The sequence below is a fragment of the Chelonia mydas genome, chromosome 9, assembly GCF_015237465.2.
Source record: "Chelonia mydas isolate rCheMyd1 chromosome 9, rCheMyd1.pri.v2, whole genome shotgun sequence".
Lineage (NCBI taxonomy): Eukaryota > Metazoa > Chordata > Testudines > Cheloniidae > Chelonia > Chelonia mydas.
In genome coordinates this window covers 32413929-32437801 of record NC_057855.1, presented here as the reverse complement: position 1 = coordinate 32437801, position 23873 = coordinate 32413929, and the positions used below count along the sequence as shown (strand labels likewise).

The following is a 23873-nucleotide window of genomic DNA, read 5'->3' as shown; positions in this document are numbered from 1 at the left end:
AATTAGCAGCTTGCAAGTTTCACACATAGAGGGAGAGAAACAGTACGAAAAACCAAGAGACCTCTTAATTAGTAATACCCTGGAATTTAAACTATGGGGAATCAAACTCATTTGTGATTTTAATACAGAACTTCTTTAATATGATCCAACAATGGCAAAGGGCATTTTCCAACAGTGGGGGACTCCCGTTATAGACCTGTTTGATACCCATGACAACAGGAAATGCCACCAGTTCTGTTCCCTGCAAGGCCACAGTCCAGCGTCTCTTATGGACACCTTCCCGCTATCATGGATAGATCACCGGTATTATGCCTTTTCCCCATCCCGATGACACACAAGAGTCCGATGAAGATCAAGCGGGACCAGGCATAGGCCATTCTCATAGCCCCGGCATGGTCCAGGCAGCCTGGTTCACCACCCTGTTAGGCCTCTTAGTGGAGACCCCGCACCTGCTTCTGCTACTCACGGACCTGAGACCCCAGTTGGCTGCTCTACCCAACCTCAGTTCTCCATGTGACAGTTTGGAAGCTCCATGGCTGAATCCTGAGGAGTAAGCTTGCTCGGAGCAACTGTTGAGTTCTGTTAGGCAGTGGAAAACCCTGCAAAAAGGAAGTGATTCTCCCATCTGTTCTGAGTTCTGCCCACACAGTCCTCATTGTAATTCATATTGGAGTACCTTTTGCACCTGAAGCAACAAGGTCTGGTTATTTCTTCAGTCAAAATTCTCCTGGCAGTGATATTGGCTTTCCATCCCCAGTCGACAGCTGGTCTGTCTTTTCACGCAAGGTGGCTATCTATTTTCTTAAAGGTCTAGAAAGGTTATACCACCAGGTTATAGAGCCTGTTCCTCCCTGGAACCTAAACTTTGTCTTACCAAAGCTCTTACAGGTCCCCCGTTTGAGCTGCTGGCAACGTACTTGTTGGTTCACCTCTCCTGGAAAGTGGCCTTCTTAGTGTCCATCACCTTGGCCAGAAGGGTTTCAGAAATCCATGCCCTCACATCGGAGCCCCCATATACGATCATCTTCTACTGCAGTCAAACAATCTTCCTACCAGTGTTCCTCCCAAAGCAGTGTGCAAGCAGGGAGGAGCAACGTTTAAACTTCTTAGATGTTAGACATGCCCTGGTATTCTATATGCAAAGCACCAAGATGTTTTGCAGATCCACCCAGCTGTTCATAGCAATAGCAGAAAGGATGAAAGGCCTTCCCATCTCTGCCCAGAGATTCTTGTCCTGGATTACATCATGCATTCGTGCATGTTAACAGCTGTCTGGCATTCCACCTCCAGGTTACCTGACCATTCATTCCATAAGATCACTGGCCTCCTCAGCCACTTCCTAGCATAAATCCCTATTGAGGACAGCAACCCTGTCTTCGGTGCGCACGTTCTCAACGTACTGTGCCATTACCTAGCACACCAGAGATAATACTAACTTGAACTGCACAATCTTGCAGTCGGCTTGTTCTTGAATTCCGAGCCCACCTCCTATGCTACTGCTTGAGTCACCTACATTGGAATGGACTTGTGCAAGCATGCAAAGAAGAGAAAAGCAGGTACTAATCTTTCTATAACTGTGTTTTGTTCTTCAAGACGTGTTGCACATGTCCATTCCAAAACCTGCCCTCCTACTCCTCTTATCGGAGTCTCCATAAGAAGAAACTGAGGAGGCGCAGGGTCCTCTATACCGGTGCTGCACGTGGCACTAGAGGGCACTGGAGCTCACCCGACAGATGCCACTAGGGAGAAAAAATTCCAGGAACTGATCAGGACTTAAAAACACCTATATTGGAATGGACATGTGCAACGCCTCTCAAAGAACAACAGTTACAGAAAGGTTAGTAGCCGTTTTTTATAGTACATGTTAGAATTCTTAGTCATGGTTCAAAGAGCAAGAAAAACCATCTTACTGTTTCCTCTGAGATACAGTAATGTAGCATATGCTAGGTACTAAATGTAAAATATTTTCTTCCAGGTGCTCCACTGATTAATAGCTTACTAATGAGGGTGTAATTTTTGTGTGTAAATCTTTATTTTTTTCTTATAAAACTACACATCTGCAGGGGGAAATGAAGGCTCGGAAATTTAGAAGTCATTGCTTTCTAATTGCAGTTCATAATCTATGAAATTTCTGTCTGTGCGCGCGCGCGCACACAAAATGGATGGGGTGGGGGGAGAGGAAAGAATTGGGGAAAGACAATTAATAGCCATGAAATAAATAAATCTGATTATACAGATTCTGTATTATACATTTTTATTTTGAACATTATATTATTAGGCTAAAGCAAATTGGAATGTATAGTCATTACCCATCTACATAGTTCAATACTATACAGATCTGAGATGAGTGATTGTCTAGTCTCTCCAGTCTTAGCTACGTGTTAACTAACAACCACTTTTCCTAGTGCAGACATACCCTTGCTTGGTAGCTCCAATGTCACACTGTTAGTTCTGTTAACAGGGTAGATGAGTCTTGAATTTTAATCTTAAAAGACAAGAAGGGGGGGGGAAATCCTCCCCCACCCCCCCGAAATATCATTCAGGCCTCCTTTATGCATCAGAGAAACAAAAGCACAAATTCACTAATGTGGACATGAAAATAACGGAACACATACATTGTATTATGGTTAAATGTAGACACTTTTTTATTATTATTGTAAACTATTACCCAGTTGGGGGTAACCATCCCAGACTACCTGACAGTGTTGTTCCATTGCGGAACTCATCTGGCTCCAATGGCCTGGGTGGCCTAGAAACTGAAGGTGGGTATGAAGTCTATACCCCCTATACGCCTTCAGGCCTGACAAGGGACCTTGAGTGGAAGCTGGAGTTCCAACTACTCCCCTTGTTCACATTGGAGGTAGAAGAGATAAGATAGTGGGAGCCGCCAGCTGCATTAGACAGAGGGAAACCCCTCAACACATATGGCGGTGCCTGGGATCTGTGTGCAGGCAGTCTGCTGAGTTACATGGGAAACTTTACCCACCAACCACACTGGAACCTGCCAAAGTTGCAACTTGTGTAACTTAAGTCCCCAACACTAGACTTGAAGGGGGCTGGATTAGGCCATTAGTAAAGATTTTTGACTAACAGAGTTTAAACCCTATAAAAATAGCTAACAGACCCTTATTAATTAATAGAAATGTTGCCTGTGCTTTTGGAGAACAGCAGAAAGCTTTTTGGGGGCTTTCCAGAAGTCTGCCAGACTAGAGCAGACAGAACAGATAAGGGAGTGCCTCCAAAACTGAGTACTGGGAAAATGAATATTTTTCAGAATCCTGATTTGCCATGGAGGCTGAATCAGTCACTCTATACATTGCCATGACACCTTTAAGTATGGTGCATCTAACATTAAAACAATGATTTGTAAAAATACAATTGTGTACTTGTACAAGATGTTTGAAAATCAGTATAATCTTGGTGTGGGGTAGTTGATATTAAAGTTGTACTATTTGACATGATAAAGAAATTACTTTGATTATCAAAATGTCACTTATGCAACTGCACCACCTGTTGGCGTAGAATTAAATTACAGAAAAAAGCCAAGAAAGAATCATGTAATAATTATACAGTGATAATACTGAATAGGGAAAAGCAACATTAGAATCATAATGAAAAACTAGAACTCTGGGATTACTTTCTAATCAAATGCAATTCTGGGACTTTGAGACTGGGAATAAAATCCTGTGGTTTTCAGGTTTTCAGATTCTCTTTCGGTTTGTGCTTTTCCAGCTTGCAATTTTTGAATTTATGTACAATATAATTATAACATGATTTTTCCATAGTTGCTTTTGTGTACTTTCAAAATAAAATTTATCCTAGTTTTTGCTTGGGTATGTGTTCTCTACTGAATATTTTTCTTCACAGTTTTCACTTTTTTTGCTCTATTTTTGTTTAATTCTAGGCCATCCGTAATTTCTGCAGATAAATGCTACTCATCTTGTAGCAGTATTAATGGGTAATTAGAATAAATGTAACCTAGATTTAAAATGAGAAAACATTTTTTAAAAATGCTGAATAAACCTGTATCAGCATTTTTAACAATCCCACTTCTATCCACCGAGTCCCACAAAGATTATTATTCCACACAACTCTCACCTGCAGAAAAGACCTGAGAAAACGTACGCTTTGCATTATGTCCTGATGGTGTACTGAATGCTCCTACCTTCAGTTAAAGATTTTTTTTAAATTCTTTTAATTACCCATATCTAATTCTGAAGTCTTTTTATTTTAACTTTGTTAAAACCATTGACAGCAGGGCCAGATTCAGACTGATGCATTAATGTACACTGGAAAATTTCACTGTCATTTTACCATACTGCGATATTAATCTAGTTACTTAAACAGTAACTTTTAACGTAGTATTTGCCTTGTTGTTGCCTTGTTGTTTTCAGGTACTTACTACAACCAAGAGAAAATGGAAACAAATCCTCTAAAACTGATGATCTGGGATCACTTAGACTAAATGTTTGTTATACTGAAGACTATGTACTTCCATCTGAGTACTATGTTTCTTTAAGAAATTTGCTGCTAAAATCACCAGATGTTCAGGTACTTTTTGTTTTAGAAGAAACAGTCAACAGATCTAGGGCCAGGTTATGACCTTCTGCACGTGCTTCTTTATGGGAGTAAGGAGACGTGACTCCTCCTCCTCTGTAGTCTATCTGTACTATGGCTGTGTAAGCAGCCTGTGAAGCCACTGTTCCTGCTCCTCCTGGGTGGGCAGCACATTGACTCCTCACCTGTCCCCAACCTTAGCCCTGGCCAGTACAACAAAGCTGGAAGAGGGCAAAGTAATCTGTAACAGCTACAAGGCTTTCACCAGTTACTTTCTCCCTGGAGCAAGCGGGGGGAAAACAGAGACCAGATTAGGACTCTGAGTACTCGCTAGGACAGATGGTCTAGTTTATAAGGCACTGGATTGGGATTCGAGGGTTCAGTTAGTTGCTCAGCCACAGATTTCCTTTGTGGTTTTGGGCAAATGACTTAATCTAACTTGTGCCTCAGTTCCCTGTTGGTAAAACAGGGATAGCACTTCTCTGCCTTATAGAGGTGTTGTGAGGATAAAATCCATTAATGATTGTGAAACACTCAGATGCTACAGTGATGAGGGCTATTGAAGGAAAAAAAAAAAAAAAAAAAGTACCTGGATATGACGCTTGAGCAATGCAAACCACACGCTGCCATTTATTCAGGGCTTGTGGTAAAGCCGCAGTCTAACCCTTTAGAAATATTATTACATTGAATAAATGTAGAATTTGTAATAGTTAGTTGGTGTCAATGTTTTTGAAGGTATTTAAGCCAATCTGAGCAGATAGTATCGATTTTCAATAAGATTTTTTTGTAGACTTGTAATTGGCCTAGTGCTAAGTTTTCTTACAAAACTCGTGGTATCTGCAGTCTTGTTGAGAGATCTAATCTTTTTCTAGGTTGTGTTCAGAATGTGCAAATAGTATGTTAAACTATTTTCATTTTGGTTTCACCTTTATTTTTGTTACAGCCAGTCTCTGCTTCTGCTGCCTACATTCTGGGTGAAGTGTGTCGAGATAAATATGATGCTGTTTTGCCTCTTGTAAGACTATTGCTACACCACCATAAGATAGTGCAATTTGTCACTGCAGTGGCTGAACTAGACTTGAAAGACACTCAGTATGTTTCATCTTTCCATAACTTCATGATAATACAGGGTGTTTTATTTTTAGAGTTTTAAATCATTTGATGATCAATTTTTGATAAATGGTCACTATTCATTTCTTCATCGGTTTAAGTTAACTGTAACTACGTGTAATCACTTGCCATTGACTATCTTATTGTAACATCACTTGATAATACTGTTCTAGCTGAGGATCAGAATTCCCATAGAACCCTGTTTTAGATGGGCTGGTTTGGCTGTAGTTTTGGTGGGGTTTTTTTGTTTTTTTTTTTTGAGCTATTACATAACTAAACATGACATACTAGAACAGTGTCCAACAGCAAATGGGTTTTGTTTTGTTTTTTGTTTCTAAAAATCAGTTTGGCCATTTTCTGTAAATTTTATAGATCATTAGTCTGCAGCTTAGATTCTGTTTTCAAAGATCTTATTTCTATATGAACTGAAAAGCAACACGGGTGCTGTTTTGTTGCACAAGTGTGAAGATCCTATGCATGTGGAGTTCACACCCTTCTGTGCATCTTGAAAACTGCACCATGGAATTTTTAAACCACCCACTTTTGGTGGCATGGGGTCTGACACAGGAGGACCAACAGCAGGGCCTATTGGTATGCGGTTACATATATCCATTGGTCAATCCACTGCACCCATATTTTGGGACGGGGACATAAAGTAACAGACCCTGCTATAGCCTCCCCCAGAGAATACAGTAGTGGCCACTGAGGTGTTATGTGCTGTGGAGATGGAAAAGGAATAGATTCCATTACCACAGAGGTCACCTCTGAAAAGAGTACTTATTCCAGTTTTGCATGGGGTGAGACAATCTGGCCTATATTTAGGCTTGACAGAATTCAAATTGTGGGTTGTTTTTTTTTTCCTAATTTCAGCTGTTTATAGTGGTCCTCTTTAACTTCTTTTTACAGTTGCTGGAAATTAAGGGGGTTATGGTTGGGGCAGCACTGACAGCAGGCCTGTAGGGGGTTCTCCACACTGACAGCAGGGCTACAAGGGGTTCCCTGCAAGGGGAGGCTGCAGTCCTGGTCCTGCAGAGCAGAGATCTCTGGCCAGGACTGTAAGGATGAGAATGAGCCCCTGGCCGCAGAGTGCTGCTGAACAGTTCCTGTCCAGGGACGACTCCCACACTCCTGCTGTGAGCAAGGTGCAGGATGAGCCCCCGGCTGCGGGGGAGGCCTCCTTGCTGCTGAATGGATCTTGCCCATCCTCCTTGCAGCCCTAGCTGGGATTCTCTGCTCTGCCCTGTAGGACTGCAACCTTCCCACTACCTTGTTCCTACAGGGTTCAGGTGTTACCAGCCCTGTGGCTGTGCAGGGAGCCCTCTGCAGCTCAGCTGTCACAGACCCACTCCCATGACAGCAGGGCTGCAGAAGGTTCTCTGACCAATCCCTACTGTCACAAGATGCTCTGAGGGTTTGGAGGCTGTAGGGCAACTGTTGATATTTTATTTTGTCAGTTTGTGTGTCAGCTGAAATTGATGTTTACCAACAAATATCATTTGAAATCAGATCCTAGCAAGCCTACTTATATTTTAAGAATCTGGTTGTATTTTAAAATATTAACACTTTTAAAAGTATAATTCTCATATGATAACTTACATAAGGTTTTTAATGTGCACATATTTTTCTATCATGATTGATCATTGTAATTTAAAACTGATTAAATTGGATTTATCAAATTAGAAACATCTCTTTTACAACTCAACATATAGATAGTTTGCATTTATATTCAACAGCTACATCCAAAGCACAGCCTTAAGTGAAATATTTATTGGCTGAAGAGTACTAAGTCTATGTTTTAGTAGCATACTGTTTAGCTAAGTTTTCATTGTTTTGGAATTTTCTCTGAATGCATTTTTCTCACAAGCTGCATAGAGTTCTTTCTTTATTTTAGAGTGTCCTAAACTGTACATTTTAAATTTTATTATGTTGATGATTTAAATGAGTGCATGACTGTTGTTTTGTGTTTAGGGGGGCGGGGGGTTATTGCTTCTCTTTCTGTCCCTCAGTGTTCTCGGAAACCAAATGTTTAATCTCAGTGGGCAGTTTCTGGTTTAAATATATTAAATGTTTTCTAATACCTGTCTAAACATGTATTTATGTAGTAGTAGCATTAAATAGCAGTCATCTCTTAGGCTTATGTTCCTTAGATGTATTGCCTTTTTAGTTTCAATGATTTTATCTCTTTTTTGTTACAGAGAAGTAAACACAATCTTCAGAGGAAACACCTTAGCTACTCGATGTCTAGATGAGATGATGAAAATAGTGGGAAAGCACTACTTAAAAGTTACTTTAAAGCCAGTCCTAGATGAGGTATGGGGTCTTCTTGCAGATATTTGCAGTAGTATGATGAGACTCGTGTGGTACCATCTCCCATCAATATGTACTTTCCTACAGCTCTTTTGTATAGAAACTATACTAAGTACTTGGATATTACAGTAGCATGTGTGCAGGGTTATGGTTCTGTAGCATATATAGCATATTTTAATCTATATACCAAGTATTATGAGCTAAGTTGCTTGTCCAAGGCTATTGTTTCACACCCCGCAGAAGCTCCTGGAGACATTCTGCCAGGCAGTCAGAATTTCAGCAAGAACAGAATAAGAGCAATGGTTGTTGCACCACCTTCTAACCAGGTTAAGTGATTCTACTGGTGGGCACTGTGGTATAGGGAGGTCCATCATGGCAGAGTAGTCCTTTGCCCTAAAACCACAGTGACTGCCCTTGTATAGATACATGAGAATGGGGTAGGCTCCTTGCATGCTGCTCCCTCCTTGTGGAACATGAAGACACTATTTACTATTTTGCCCTTCGGGTCTAGGACTTGTTTTTTAGCTGATTTATTTAATATCTGAATATGTTGAAAAATTGGTATAGTAAACAGGTTAATCTTTGTGCTTTTTGTCACTTAAAAAAATTAACCAGAAGGCTTTAATTTGTATTGGTTCAGATATGCGAGTCCCCTAAACCCTGTGAAATTGATCCCATCAAATTAAAAGAAGGAGATAATGTAGAAGTTCACAAGGTAAGTGTCCTAATTTATTTTTTGTTTCCGCCCTAATGAATTTCCTAATTCGTATCTAAGTTTGATATAGCTATATAAAGATCAGTTTTATTTTAGCACTGGCAAAACTCTAACATGCTCTGTTTCTGGTATTGGTATCATTCCCTTGTGACCTTGTTTCTACACTGTTACTAGTATTAAAGTGTATTGTCTTGTGTTTTTCTGTTTGTGGCATCAGCAGAGGACCCCCTGCTGGTTGCTCTCCATTTCAACCATTACCTGTCTTTCAAGTTTCGCATGCGTACTGATCACCGACCTTCCCCCATCTGAATTCTTTTTAGTACAGCAGATGATATATTGACTGCTTCTGCTGTTAACTATGCTTAAAGCATCATTCAGTGAACTCTTCACTTGCCAGCGTTATGATTAAGCCATACCAGTTAGTGACATCTGCTGAAGGCAATTTCATCAGCAAATAATTAAATAACTCTTTGGTGAGGACTGTTGGGAAGTTATCCATCTTGGCACCAGGTCTCTGTATTGTTGAAAGGCAGTTTAATGTGTTCTTGCATTATATATCCTTGTCCTATATTGCAGTAAACCAGTAGTGCACTTTCCACTGGCCTTCTAATTCTGAAATTCAGTGAGGCTTACCAAATTACCTCTTAATAGTAACAACCTGTTGTGTACTAGAATTACATAGTTGAAGAGGTCACCTGTATTTATGAATGGGCAATGTGTCCTATATACCATGCTGCTGTTTGTCTGTAGGAATAAAAAAGTGCTCTGTTGTATTTAACAGAAAGATTAACATTCTGAAAGAATATACCTGTTTTTATCCTTTTAGGAAAATCTGCGTTACTATGTAGATAAAGTATTCAATACAATTGTACAGTCAAGTATAAGTTGCCCTACCTTAATGTGTGATGTGTTTTACTCTCTGAGACACCTGGCTGCCAAAAGATTTCCAAGTAAGTGTGTTTAAAAAAAATTCTTCATTAGAAATTGACAAAAGCTTTTTTCATTTAAGCATCTTTTGTGATCTCCACATGCTGTTTACCAAGAGTGAAATATTTTAAATTGACACTTATTCTCTCTAGTGGTTTTGTAAACGGCTCTTGCTTTTCCTAGACTGTGTAGTGTATTTTGTTAACCTGGTAAACGAACATTCTCTGCCTGGCATACTGTAATAAAACAATATTGGACAGCAGCAAGAGCTTTAACTGGGTAGGCAGCAGTACTGCTGAAAAGGATCTGGGGATTATAGTGGATGAAACACTGAATATGAGTCAACAATGTGATGTAGTTGCGAAAAAGGCTAATGCCATTCTGGGATGTATTCACAGGAGTGCTGTATGTAAGACGTGGGAGTTAACTATGCCACTGTGCATGGCATCGGTGAGACCTGAGCTGGAATATTGTGTCCAGGCTTTAGAAGGATGTGGACAAATTTGGAGAGGGCTCAAAGAAGAGCAGCAAAAATGATAAAAGGTTTAGGGGGAAAAAACTGGACATGTTAATCTTGAAAAAAGAAAACTAAGATGGGGAGGGACCTGATAAGTCTTCAAATATGTTACGGGCTATTATAAAGGGATGGTGATCGATTGTTCTCCATGCCCACTGAAGGTGGGAGAAGCAGTAATGGGCTTAATCTGCAGCAAGGGAGATTTAGGTTAGATATTAGGAAAGCACTTTCTAACTATAAGGATAGTTAGGCACTGGAATAGGTTACCCAAGGGAGTTTGCGAAATATCACTTCTTGGAGGTTTTAAAGAGTAGGTTAGACAAACATCTGTCAGGGATGTTCTACGTACGCTTGGTTCTGCCTCAGCATGGGGGGATAGACTTGACTGTTGGAGGTCCCTTCCAGCCCTACCTTTTTCTGATTCTCTGATTTCTTGATGCACCAAAGCAGCAGAGCTGAGTGTTGCAAGACAGTAGCAACATGTGGATAAAAACTTCAAGGGACCACCAAAAGAAATACCTGAAGAAATGCAGATGCAATACTGAAAGTATTTTAATAGTCAAATAACCACTATAAAAAAGCATATCGTGCTGTAAAGCTGAAGCTAAATTTCCTGTTGCTTCTATGTAAAATACAGCTACTCCAACATATATTGTGCCAGATGCAGTTCCATAGTTAAGGTAGTGTTGGGTATTTTGCAGTTAATGTAGGAATTCAAATAGTTTGTTACATATAAAGAATTCAATGTATACTATCCAAAATTAAAGTACTTATTCTTTGAGTACAGAATGAATTTTCTGACAACTTAAATAGGTTAATTGATTTTGAATGAGCTTTCATTTTAAAAAAAGGATCCGTTAAGAAATTTAACACCCTGTGTCAGACCACTTTCTGTCCAAATGACCTTAATACTGGAATAAAGCAGACTATTGGAACTTCCTGTATCATTAAAAATCAGTGACATCTCATGCATTGCTACAGGTGAAGACCATTTATCCTAAAAAAGGTTTGTGTCATTATTCATAACTGAAAATTGTTTCTTCAGCAGAAGCTGACAAATGTTCTACAGAAAATTCCATGGAGAACTGCTCTCTTTCAAAACGGCTGCTCTCTCCTGCTATTGTCAAAGGCTCTGAGAACACAGATGCTCTCAGTTTAAGATAGTACTTTCAAAATGGTCACTGTCTCACATTGTTCCCAGTAGCAGTGAAACCAAGCTGCCCTCAGTGAAGACTGTGGTCCCACTATACTGTTAGACAAAAACCAGTAAAAAAAAAAAATCAGAGAGATTGTAAATATCCCCAAAACTTGTAAATGTAGCGTTAAGGTTAAATCTAAACATGTTAAGGTATGGAAATAAATAGTTATGGCACCAAGCAGCCTTGATACCACCCACTCGTGACATGAGGGAAAAAATGGTGGTTAGGGAGAAATCAGTCTCTTATCAGTTTTATCTAATCTGAGACTAAAAATTTTACGTACTAATCATTATATGGCCTCATGGTTTATATGGTTTTATAATGATATTACAGGGTGGAGTTAAGGTTGTTTGGATGTCTTAACTACATTTGCATACCTTAAAAGAAATTGAAACATGGTAAATTTAACCTTAACTCTGAATATACTAGTACACTATGCTAGTCCTAGTGTAGATGGGTTATCAGATGCCACAAGCATTTTTAACTCTGCAAATTAGACATGCTCAGAGCAGGGTCTAATCAATATGGTATGTGAAAGCATCTGTGGCAGCCGTGTTGCTAACCCTGAGGGAACTAAGCCAGCGTTAACAATAATGGAATATTTTCTACTCATCATTGCCACCTTTTCATTTCATGCGCATCATTAGTTCTGTTCTGTAGAAAAATAGTTCTCTTCCCTATTGATGCGGTCTCCCTACAGTTTTTATTTTGACTGTCTTCACTGTTTCCTTGTTAAGATTAGTTTGTTACATTTCATGGTTTTTCTCTGCAGATGACCCTCATGTACAGTATTCTGCAGTGAGCAGCTTTGTGTTTCTTCGTTTCTTTGCTGTCGCTGTAGTCTCACCTCATACTTTTCATTTACGACCTCACTATCCAGTAAGTTTTTGGTAAAGTTTTTTGTACCACTTTTACTCATAATCTGCAGATCTCTTTAGATAGAAAGATGTATAGAGATAAGCTTCTTTCACTGACTGTACTCTGCAATTCAAAAAGAAAATCAGGATACTAATTTTCTGTAGGTTGGGTTTTTTCTTTCACACCTGGCTAAAGGAAACTATGGCTGTGTGGCTTTGTGGGAGGCATTGGCTAATAGTTTATAGTGGGAGCTCTTAAATGGGATGGAGCTGCTTTTACTGGAGGATATGTTTTGGGGTGTATTAGAGGAAGGTGCTGCTCTTTGTGGAGATGAAATCTTAGCAGGAGATTTTTTCAAAAGTAGAAATGGCAGTTATGAACCTCAGTTCCCTTGATTTCCTACCCCCATCCCTGTATGGAGTTAGGCTTCTAAATGTCATTTGTGCCTTTGAAAATCTCCCTCCCCTTCCCAGTCTCTCAAATAGAAGTTGCAGGAAGAAATGCTTTCTATGATGGTATTGGGTAGCTCTGATTTATGCACTCATGTGGACTTTACTTACTCTCCTGTATTGCCAAATGTTCAACATAATAGCAAAAATGATACATATTCCATCCATATAATCTGGTAACTATATTATAATTGTAATATGGAACATACCCTTCTGAATTTGTGTACATAAATATTTAGTCTACATTTTATATTGGAAAATATCAAAGCATAGGACTAAGCAATTGAATTACTCCTTACATATAAAGGAGAACATAACTCTTTGAAATCTCCCCAAGACTAATTGATATTTAATAATTTCATACATATATTATCCATGCACTTGGTGTTTTCAAAAGAAAAATCTACTTAAATAAATTTAGCCATTAGTCCAAAGACATTATGCAGAGATAGGCAAAGTGACAGTAAATTAATCCTATATGGTATAAAGACCCATCAATAGAATTAATACTTGGAGTCGTAAAGGGGCAAAGAAAATACATTTCCCAAGGCCACAGTTGAACTCTTAAGTTAAAATGTGCAAGCTGGAAATCAGTAAATAGTGAAATTTGGTTAAATATTTATTTGGAAGACAGAATAATAGCAGTGTGCACGTGACAAGCCATTAAGAAAAATCACATGTTAATATTCAAGTGTGTGTGTTTTGTGACAACCTACTCAACTTCTTGTTGCCTACTGTGGCACGGTGCAGCATTGTCGCCACCTCTGTTTCCCTCTGAGTCCCAGCAATAGGCCTGTTTGGGGAGGCTATGTAAAGTAGAAGTCTGTAGTCCAAAGAAAACATGAAACAAAATGGCCTTTTTGCCCCTCCTTGACTACCCTTCTACCTGCTGCCTTGTAGAGTGTTGATCCTCTGGATTTTCTCCCTGGAGGCCCAGGTCCTACATGAGCTGCTGACCTCCAGGGCTTTCTCCGTGGAGTCCTTTTCCCCAGTCTGGTTCTTCCCTGGGTGGATCCTTGGTTATAGTCTGTCTCCACTCCATCTGCCTGGGGTTGGCCTTTTCCCAGGCCTACCACAGTAGAGGTCTGCTTAGATCTAGCTGGACCCAAGCCTCAGAGGGTTGAATTGTTTTCCAAACTGACCCAACATCGAACCTGAGTTAGCACTACCACTATCCTCCTGAACCTGGGGTTGGCACAGCAGCAGTTGCATGTGCAGGCAATTGTGTGCCCTTGCCCTGCTCCTGCCATCTGCCACCTCTGCTACACTGTGTGGAGTGAAGGGCTTTGACTCCTTGGCAGACTTATTCTGCAGCACAGTCAACACAGAGGTGGTGTTGGCTGGCACGAGCAGGTCATGCTGCTGCTGCTGCTGCTGCACCAAGCCCATGGGCGGGAGGAAGAGACACAACCCAAGCACAAGAAGATCTGGTTATTTTCCCACCTGACCCGTACCTGATGCTTATAGTCAGATCCCGTCTGGTTTGGGTCATGCTGCAGGACTCTTTCACACAGAAGCCTCCTCCCCTGCCACTCTCTCCCTTCAGTCATAGGGAAAGTTGCTCCTCAGTCACAGGCCCGCTGAGCCTTGCTCCCCTTAGAGACAGCCAGCCTGACACAGTATATATGTATTTCTATAATATAAATATGCCTTTAAGTTTAAAAAAGAATTGGGATTGAGCCATAAAACTCTCCATTTCTGACATTCATCAGCAACGATAAATTATCAATAGTGTCTCTCACAGATGGGTACAGTTGTATTTGACTGAGTTTTTCAGGTTTTCTCAGAAATACCAAACAGTGTTGTAAAGCTGTGTTAGCTTATTACTAGAGCTGGTTGAAAACTTCTTATGTAAACCATTTTTCAACAGAAAATTGGGGTTTGAACTAAACTTTTTTTGGCTTTCTGTGGAAAATTCCATTTTTACCACAAACCAAAAGAAAATTTTTGATATTAAAAAAACTTTAGGTTTTGAATTTTTCAACAAAAAGTTGAAAATTTCCAGGGGAAATATCCATTTTCCCACCAGTCTCTCTTTATTAGCACCACTATGTTGCGGGGGGAGAAGAAAATTGCAAAATCCTAAAAACCAACAAACATTGAAACATACAGAAAAAAATCCTACCAAAACAAAATGCTACTTTGCGCACACACAGCTCTCTTCTTTAGGAGAGGATGAGAATGAATGATAACTCCTGGCAAGTTGTTTGTTTAAGGCACTGGAAGGCACTAAGATACTACAGTGAGGGGAGAAATACATGAACCTGTATATAAGAAGATGTTTAAATTTTCTCTCGAGAATTTACTTGACTTTCTAGCTGGAAATAATGTGTGACAAATCAAGTAAGATGGCCGTTTTGCCAAATCCCTATTTTGAAATCCAAGTTTTGTATTGAGTTGCCTAAAAATATAAAGGGAATCTTCAATTTGTTTCCTAAAATTATTTATTTTAGGATGCACAAACTTCTAGAACATTAACTCTTATATCAAAAACCATCCAAACTTTGGGGAGCTGGGGAAGTTTGTCCAAAAGCAAGCTTGTAAGTATATTAACATTCTTGATGTATTTGTTTCACGTACTTCTTGTTAGACATCAATTTATACGATTATCTCTTCTCTTTTAGTCAAGTTTCAAGGAGACATTTATGTGTGAGTTTTTCAAAACGTTTCAAGAAGAAAAGTTTACAGAAGCTGTTCAAAAGGTACTACTATGTAAACAATATTTGGCTGTTTTTAATGCCTTTGAGAGCAGGCCAGGCTTAATAATAAAATGCCTATGATTTAAGATGTTTCCTTGCAATTCTCTTTTAGAAATCCAAGTATTATGTGCAATCTGTTTTTAATAAACCATAGATGTAAAAAAAAAAAAAAGTGCCGAAGCAAATTTTTGGAGCTATAATCCAGCTCGCCATCTTGGCTGGAAATGACAAAGCTGAGGCTTGAACAATATAAAATATTTAGATATTTTAAATAAGTAGATTATTGAATGTTTATGTATGAAAATTGTATTGAATTTAAGGTTAAAGATCTTGGCTTCTTAAATATCTCTAGATGATCTCTGAATTGACATATATCCTATTAGAATATATCTTAAACTATTATATTGATATTACTTCATCCAGAGTTTTGTTATGAATGGTCTTATTACTGAAAACACTAGATATCAAAATACATCTCTACTCAATGCATAGATTTTTGCCTCTTTGCTATAGTTAAATGGAGAGCAGATCTGAACTTTAACTGTATGGATTTTAGAGCACTTAGAACAGTTGAGCTTTCATCAGATTGCTTTGAAATTCGGTATGCCTCCATGTGGGCACAGGGTATGGTTAGTGATCCAAATACGGGGCCATTTGACCAAGGGGTTACTGAGATACAAGCCCTGGCGGGGTTCGGGGAAACAACACTTTTCTTAAAACGATGGTAATTTCTGGCAACAGTATTATTTTTGCTCATGGACAGAGATCAAACTAAGGCTCAGATCATCACCTCAGATACTCGAGTGTACCCTGATCAGAGTGCCTGGCACCCAGCAGTCCTTTGGGGGAAATCACATGAAAACATTATTTCAAAAAGGGGTTGCTTCTCCAGTTAGGCATGGTAAGGCACACTCACCTATTCATGCACCTAATAGACTCTCTGGACATGCACGGTGTAATCTATCTGTGAAACTATATCTACACCACAGGACATGAGTGGCTCTAAGGATATGTTATGGTCATCGAGTCCAAGCACCACCCCAGGTACTGAGAGTTTGAATCCAAGTTGGGGTAAAAATCTGAAGCTTAAAAAAAGCAGGCATATTGCTCCAATCTGCCTCTATCAATGTTAGTTTATTTTTAGTTTGGAGAAATGTATTCTGAATACAGCGGAATAGTCAGCAGGGACTTAAACTTTTTTGAAAGGAGAATAAACTACACAAGCAAATGCTCGCTGAGAGGGGAGTTGACAAGGTGTGGAAGAGTAGGTAGGAATAAGGGGCAAGGGGTTAGGGGAATCAGGTGATGGGAACTAAGGAGAGTGGAAGGAGAGGGATGAGACCCTGGGAAGAGAATGGGAGAATAGGGATCAGGGGTACCTGTCAGCCCACATTCCCCTCCCAAGTGTGTGTTCCCCCTGCCCATCTAAAGGGTTGTTACCCTCCCCTCTTCCCTGCCGCCTCCCCCATGTGAGTCAGAGACAAGGGATGTCTGAGCCTCTCACCCTTCCTGCTCCCCGTATGTGTGCCGAGATCTGAAAGCTCCTGCCCATCTGTGGACATATGATCCCCCAGCCTTCCCCCTCATGTGAGCCAGGTTTGGGGGGAGCTTGCCTTTTGAAGGTGTCTGAGCCCCACCCCCATATGTGAATCACAATCTGGGGAAGCCTTGTCCTTCTAGGTGGGGAGTTTAGAACAGCCATGCTTAAAGCATGCGCCAGGAACACACTGCTGATGCTGGGGTGAGGAGCTGAGTGCAGGTGTGCTTGACACGCACCAGAAACTCTCCAGAATGGGGGACAGGAAGTTCACACACCTCAGAGCTGTTGTTTCATCTACAGTAAGTATTCTCTCTCCAGAGAATCTCATTGAGGTGAACTGGCTGTTTTAATTGCTGAGCCTGCTATGTTGTTAATGGATGTGTAGCACTCCTCCCTTCCATTCTCTCTGTGATGTCATGCAGTATTGTAATGGAGCTCCAGTTCTGAACTAGCTAAAGTTGGGAAGCCCTTCCTGTTTAAATGACAGCTCTTCTAAGTGCTCTAAAATCTGCCTGCTTGGACAGATTCTCTTGACATTTGCTATGCCTTGTGGGAGCGTAGAGAGGGTTAGTGATCCAAATGCGGGGTCATTTGAGCAAGGGGTTCTTGAGATACAGCCTGCTGGGGAAAAAACAGCATTTCCTTAAATTCAGATTCTAGCAACTTTGAAGTTTGAAACTCATGTGGGGCAAAAATCTGAGAATGAACTATAAAGATTTAGGGAAAATGTAGTTCTATTAAGGGTTGGTGTGTTTGTTTTGTTTTGTTTTGTTTTTCAAAGCATGACCATCATCCCCGTTTCACTATAGCAAAATATACAGAGGTGGGAGGAAAGGAACATTTAGGAATCACATAGACCTGTGTGGCCTTGTGGAAAGACCATTGGATTGGGACTGTTCCCAGTTCTGCCACTGACCTGCTGAGTGACCTTGGGCAAGTCACTTCCCCCCCCCCCCCCTCTCTCTCTCTCTCTCAGCCTTGGTTTCCTATCTGTAAAATGGAGATAATGACATGTAGGTCTTTGAGATCTACTGATGAAAAGCACTATATAATAGCTAGGTCTTCTGATTATTAAATAGCCACAGCAGCATATCAATTACAAACCTAAATCAGAACTACAACTGTCTAAATAACCTCTACCAACAAACATTTCTTTCTGTTTAAAAAACTAGGAAATTAAAAGGCAAAAAACTTTAGAATAAAGTTAAGGTTGCTGTGGGGAGAGCTTGTGCCCTTCCAGAACATCGAGTTCAGCAAGACTCATACTTTGGAAAACCAGAAAGTACAAAGTTATGGTAGAAGCCTACGCAGCCTTAACTCTGCCTTCTTTGAGAAACACCCCAATACACCCATTGCACATGTGCTCTCGCTTTCTCCCTCCCTCTCTCTCCACTGCCTGTGCTTGCCCGATGATCAAACACTGAGCCTACTCCCTTGACAGAATATTACTTATAAAATTTAACCACTTTACAGCCTTTTACAACCTTTTCATACATCTACAACAGACAACACCTAACGTATATTTTCCCATTACCTATCGTTAAATCCACAGACTGCTGTCATATCCCTCCTCACCCATGGCAAGAAGACCCCAGTGCCCTGCTACTGACACAACATCCACAATACTGTATTGAAATTATGTAGACTGCAGCCTCAAGTTGTTCTTTGAATTCTGGTCCCTATTTGTGTTCCACCAAGGCTACACATGCACCTGAAACAGCAGAGTTCTAGCAAGTGGTGTCTGCTGGTCCGCACCTTCACACTGAGGGTGTAAGCATGCACCGATGCCTCTCCAGTTCCTTTTTACTGTGTGGCCTGAGTCGGAATCTTCTGGTGTCTGGAACCGATCATCTTCTACGTTCTTGCCTGTGAAATATTTAAAAGTTTTATCCTGTTAGTTAGTTGGTTTTTTTCATAGTTAGATAAATAGATAAAATTCCCTGCCCCGGGGAATCCTCCGATCCCGCGATGCAGGACTCAAATCACGCCCAGCCTTCTGGGTTGCATCCCCTGTCCCGACTCCTCTTCATTCAGCGATGATCACCAGTGCTGCCTCTACTGCCTTGGAGAAACTCATATCTCCTCTAAGTACAGCATCTGCCTCTCCTTGCCAGTTGAACATGGCAGGCATGAGAACTCTTAACTGGAAACACCTAATAGAACATGCCATGAGGTTTGAGGCTTCATTTGAATCCAGCCTGTGGTAACCCTCCTGTATGCGGACCTGAGACATCAAGGAATGCACCTTCTAGCTCAGTGCCTTACTCAGACATGGGAGTGGCTTGAATAAAGGACACTTTCACGTGGCCCTTTTCATGAGAATAAGATGCACTATTGTAAACATAAGAGCAGAGCCCCTCCTAGACCATCTTAGAGAAGGGATCCCTCTCTGCAGATTGGGCAAATCTTCATGCTCGTGACCATGATCAAAAGGCTCGTTGGAGCAATGCTCTTCAACATGGACCTCGATACCAATCAAAACAAATCACTTGAATGTCAAAGGACCCTAAACCATCATTACCAACGATAACACAATCGAAGAGTACATCACTAGCAGTACCACCACAGCCCCAAAGGAACCACCAACTACTAAGAGTTCCTTTACACGGACACCGATGGCACGGGGCAATGAGACTCGGCCTCCAGAATCCTACCACCCCCGAAAACCTTGTCATCCTCCCATACCCGCAATCCCCCCCGCCCCGTTGTTCGGCCCTACCCTCACCAGGGAGATCCTCTCCCATTCCATCTTCTAGCCGTGGCTTCCCAATACCTGTACCAGTGAGGCCACTTACAGAACCAGACCCAGAGTTCTCATCTTCTAGAGTCACACTTTCCAGTGGAACCATCTTCCCCTCCACAAAGGGAGTTCAGTCTGGACAGAGGTTCAGGAGTCCTCTGTTTTCAGCCTTGTTGATCTAATTATGGACCTCATCCCTTGGGATCACCACATATGTCATGGCTTTAGTGGACAGAATGAAAAGGTCTTCTGTTCTCTTCTCAAAAAATTTCATTTTGGATAACTTCCTGTATCTGTATTTGTTATGATCTGGCAGGCAATTCTCCACCAGACAAGCTGACTGCTCATTCCACAAGATTACAAGCAACCTCAACGGCATTCCTCATGCAGGTCCTATCCAGAACATTTGTAAAGCAGCTGTTCTAATTTTATTCCTCCACCATTCAGTACAGCTGCACCTAAAACAGTGAGTGCCACTGGAGTGCATGCAAATATTTTCCCGAGGCTATTGCCAGCTCCAGGGTCAGAGTTAAGATTGCATAAGCATTTACCTTACTCTGCATTTTCTGCTTTTCAGGAATTTGAGTTTTGCAGAGCTCGACATTCTGAAAAGTACAAGCTACCACCTGTCAACTTTAACTTTGCGTTAATGAAGTTTTTTGCCGTTTAACTTTTTTATATATTTGTATATTACATATACGCATAGGCCAAGATGTTAAAAATGAGCCTAAAATTAGGCTCCTAATCTAATAAGTGTCCTAACTTTAAAAAGTACTGAGCAACCAACAGCTTCTATAGGCTTCTGGAAATCTTGTGTGTAGTTTAGAAATTTCTTTTAAACTGTTTTCATGTTACTGACCTTTTTAAAACTGAATTCCATACAATTTACCCCTAGTTACGCTCTATTTACCGAAGTATTTGTGTACTGTAATAAATGGTGTTTTTATGAGAAACAGTATGGATCTGGGCAACTTTTTTTGTTTCCAAACATAACCTATTCTCCTTGTTCTCTTTAGTTTTTAGATGAAGTGTCATCTACTGAAAGTAAAGAGCCCAGTGGCATGAGTGAACCACTACATCTAAAAGAAGGGTAATTGAAGTGTAAAGTACTGTCCATTACACAAATGTTTAGTAAAGAAATTATATCAAAGCAAGAATGTTTTGCATGTCCATCTTGTAGCATTTATACATGTAAATCTGTATGAATTTTACCCTTATTTAATTACAGCAAATTACTTTATAAAATGAGCAATAATTAGAAAACATTTGTTGACATGTTGCGTTGATTATGCTATTTATGAAATTTGTGAAAATACTCCATTCAAGATACATCAATGATACGTAGTTTGTAGAATTCGTTAACCGCTCTTGTGGAATTTTTATAACTCACCTTATCGTATTTCTTAATTTTTTAAAAGTGTCTCTGTATTTCTGATGGAATGTAATCATGCCCTCTCAGTGGCAGATTTAATAAACCTTAAAATGTATTTCAGAATCCCATAACCTGCTATTAGAATGACTTCACATGCTCTGCTTCTTGAGCTCTGAGACCCCAAATATACCAAAGCAGAAAAATACTTCCCATAATTAGAGAGCATATGAAAGTTTCATTCTTAATGAATCATGGAATATTTGAAAAATGTGGGGCAGAGATGGTTAATGGTAAAGTAAAAAGTTTCTTTTGCCCATAAACTCCCTTGAGTTAATCTATTTACAAGCTATTCCTGGGTTAAAAAAAAAATATATATATATTCAGTTTATATCTGGGAAGCAGATTTTTAGCAACGGAATCATCCTCTGCAGAACAATAACTTCTGGCACATGAGAGTTAAATTGCCAAACTTATTTAATGTGGCAAATTGTGTACCTTTTACCCTGCCAAAACATTGGGGAGAACAATGCTTGTTCCCAAAACATACTGAATAGAAATGGGGAAGAGGACAGCTACAACAGATAAGTCACTAAACATCCTGATTCATAAGCCTTATCGGCGCTAGGGGATTTACCCATTGCTGAAAATAGGTGTCAGCAAAGGGTGCAGTTAAAGCAGTGTTTGAATGTAATTTGTTCTGGTCTGCATTTGCCTTTGAACTGTGTTGAACATCAGTTCAGCTGCACCTGTTTCCTAAGCTAGACGAAGCTATATACTCTGAGGAAGATGGAGAGGAGAGAGAATCTCAATTGGATGCACATCACCATTTTGGTAAAATGCAGGTCTCCAGAGGTATGCAAGAGGCCCCTGTCCTGGGTTGGTGCTTCAAACAAGGGTTGGGATTTTGATTGTCTAGCGCTCAAAGTTCTTATCTGCTAAAGAACCTCTTGACTGAGTCACTATAAGAGAGGGAGTTTCAAGATCTATTTTGTGAACCAAAGTAGTCTTTAAATCTAGATTTTTTTGTGTTTTCATTGCATGGCAAATAGCTCATTCTCTCCAGTTAGTTTTTAAACTAAGTTTTTAAAGCAAAGCTCTTTAGTAGGTGAGGTTTGTGCATTAATAATGTGATTTCTCTGTACAGTGAAATGTATAAAAGAGCTCAGGGAAGAACTCGGATTGGAAAAAAGAATTTCAAGAAACGATGGTTCTGCCTAACAAGCAGAGAGCTCACTTATCACAAACAACGAGGTAAATCTTAATCTGTTTTTCAGCAGTTTTGTTTTTATTGAACACTGCTTATGTAATTATGTTAAGAAAAGGTAAATGTGTGTGTCACAGCCATTAAGTGACTTTAAATATCATGATCATGTTCTTATTTACTGTAATAACAAAACACTAACAATTTTTAATCTTTGGCTATTTCCTTTTCTGAAGTGATTCTCAGAAATGTGTCTTGGTTGCATCCAATTTTGAATCCTGTTTGTTTGTTTGTTATCCCCAAATCTGTTTGCTTTTTCCCCCCAGAGGTGCATGTTGCATATAGGATTGTTCTACCCTGCATTCCAAACACTTCCCATCTGAGCTGTAGAGATCTAGTTCCTAGCCATCCTGCAGAAGGACTTCGACAGACCCTACTATAATTCCACACTGTTGGGTTCCCCATAACCAGCAGAACTATCAGGGAACATTGGGGAGTTTTTACGATTTTAAAAGGATTTCTAGCTAGAGTAAAATGTGTGCTTGTGACTAAAAGTTTCCTGGAAATGTACTGTGTTAATCACAAATTAGTTTGACTACTTCATAGACTATTACTTGTTTATAGAATCACAAGTGGGAAAAGGTCTACAGAGCAATCAATTTCTTCATCTCACAGAACTGTCCTTAAGGGTTTTCATCATTTAATCAAGAGTCTTTACAATTTAATCAATCAGCAGAAATCCAGAATTCAGGAATCTTCAGTTCATGAGCTGCAGAGCCTAGTTTTGATTCAGGAATCAAAACTGCCTGTTTTTATCATCAACCATGAAACCTTGATTTCTGCCTTTACCCTATCTGCAGACCTATCAGAGGATACTGTTACCTGTGTGATACTGTGAAGGAAGTGGTCTACTGGTGACAGAACTGTGACATATATACATTTTGAGGAGCACTTAGAAACACACTGACAGCATGACTATAATTGTCAGTTATGAGTAACAAACAAAATAAATTGATGCTAGCCAATGGCCCATGAATAGGCATTTATATGTTCTGAATAGTTGACTGTATCCATTACATCCTTAGTGTTGCCTGACTAAAGCTATATACGCAACATGAATTAGGAGTTCATATATGGTACCACAGCTAAGAACTAGCTTTCATGTTTTTGTCTCTTCCTATGTTCTGTGCTACTCATTCACAATACGCAAGGGTAAGGATCTCATCAGTATTTTCCTGATTATTGGCACTTTGCCTATCAAGTGGAGGAACTGCTTTCCTAGTCTTAGAGTGTTTCTAGCTTGCTCATCCTGAATCTGCCTTCACTCATAGTCTTCACACAGTATGTGTAGGCATGCTAATTTAACTAACACATTTTGACCTATTAGAAGTGTTGGATTTCAAAAGGACATGATACAGTAAAGTCTTGATTTCCTACACAAGAAGGCTTTCTCTCTTCCACTGGTCTGTTGCAGAATGGCATCTGATGAGATTTGGTCTATGTTGATCACAATTCAACTTCTCACTTCAATAAAAGAACAGTGAACATACTTGTTCAACCTGCTTCCTATGTATTGTTTATTAATTTATGCAACACTACAAACAAATGAGTGAGAAACAAATGTGTTTTGCCTGTCCATAATGTCTATTTTTGTGCCTCATTTCTGAGCTCTATATTCTCAT

The 23873-nt window shown here is 39.9% G+C and overlaps 2 protein-coding genes across 11 annotated transcripts in view; one reads left to right on the top strand and one right to left on the bottom strand.

Moving 5' to 3' along the window:
- The window catches only part of RASA2 (RAS p21 protein activator 2), a 123331-nt gene that overhangs the window by 79720 nt on the left and 19738 nt on the right, over positions 1–23873 (top strand). For 7 of the 10 annotated variants that reach the window (XR_006283576.1, XR_006283575.1, XR_005226735.2 and 4 more), the window contains 10 exons: positions 4395–4551; positions 5501–5649; positions 7863–7977; positions 8615–8689; positions 9516–9639; positions 12105–12211; positions 15093–15179; positions 15264–15341; positions 20635–20708; positions 22135–22241. Coding sequence is in view for 6 of the 10 variants with exons in the window: in XM_037908738.2 (XP_037764666.1) it covers positions 4395–4551; positions 5501–5649; positions 7863–7977; positions 8615–8689; positions 9516–9639; positions 12105–12211; positions 15093–15179; positions 15264–15341; positions 20635–20708; positions 22135–22241 (1073 nt within the window). In the remaining 4 variants the exon portion in view is untranslated. The remainder of the gene's footprint in view (positions 1–4394; positions 4552–5500; positions 5650–7862; positions 7978–8614; positions 8690–9515; positions 9640–12104; positions 12212–15092; positions 15180–15263; positions 15342–20634; positions 20709–22134; positions 22242–23873) is intronic. The other 3 variants (XM_043521910.1, XM_037908740.2, XM_037908742.2) reach the window with 3 other exon arrangements.
- The window catches only part of LOC114018255, a 70270-nt gene continuing 64238 nt past the window's right edge, over positions 17842–23873 (bottom strand). Inside the window, exon 5 of the mRNA XM_043521914.1 lies at positions 17842–18744. The gene's annotated coding sequence lies outside the window, so the exon portion shown is untranslated. The remainder of the gene's footprint in view (positions 18745–23873) is intronic.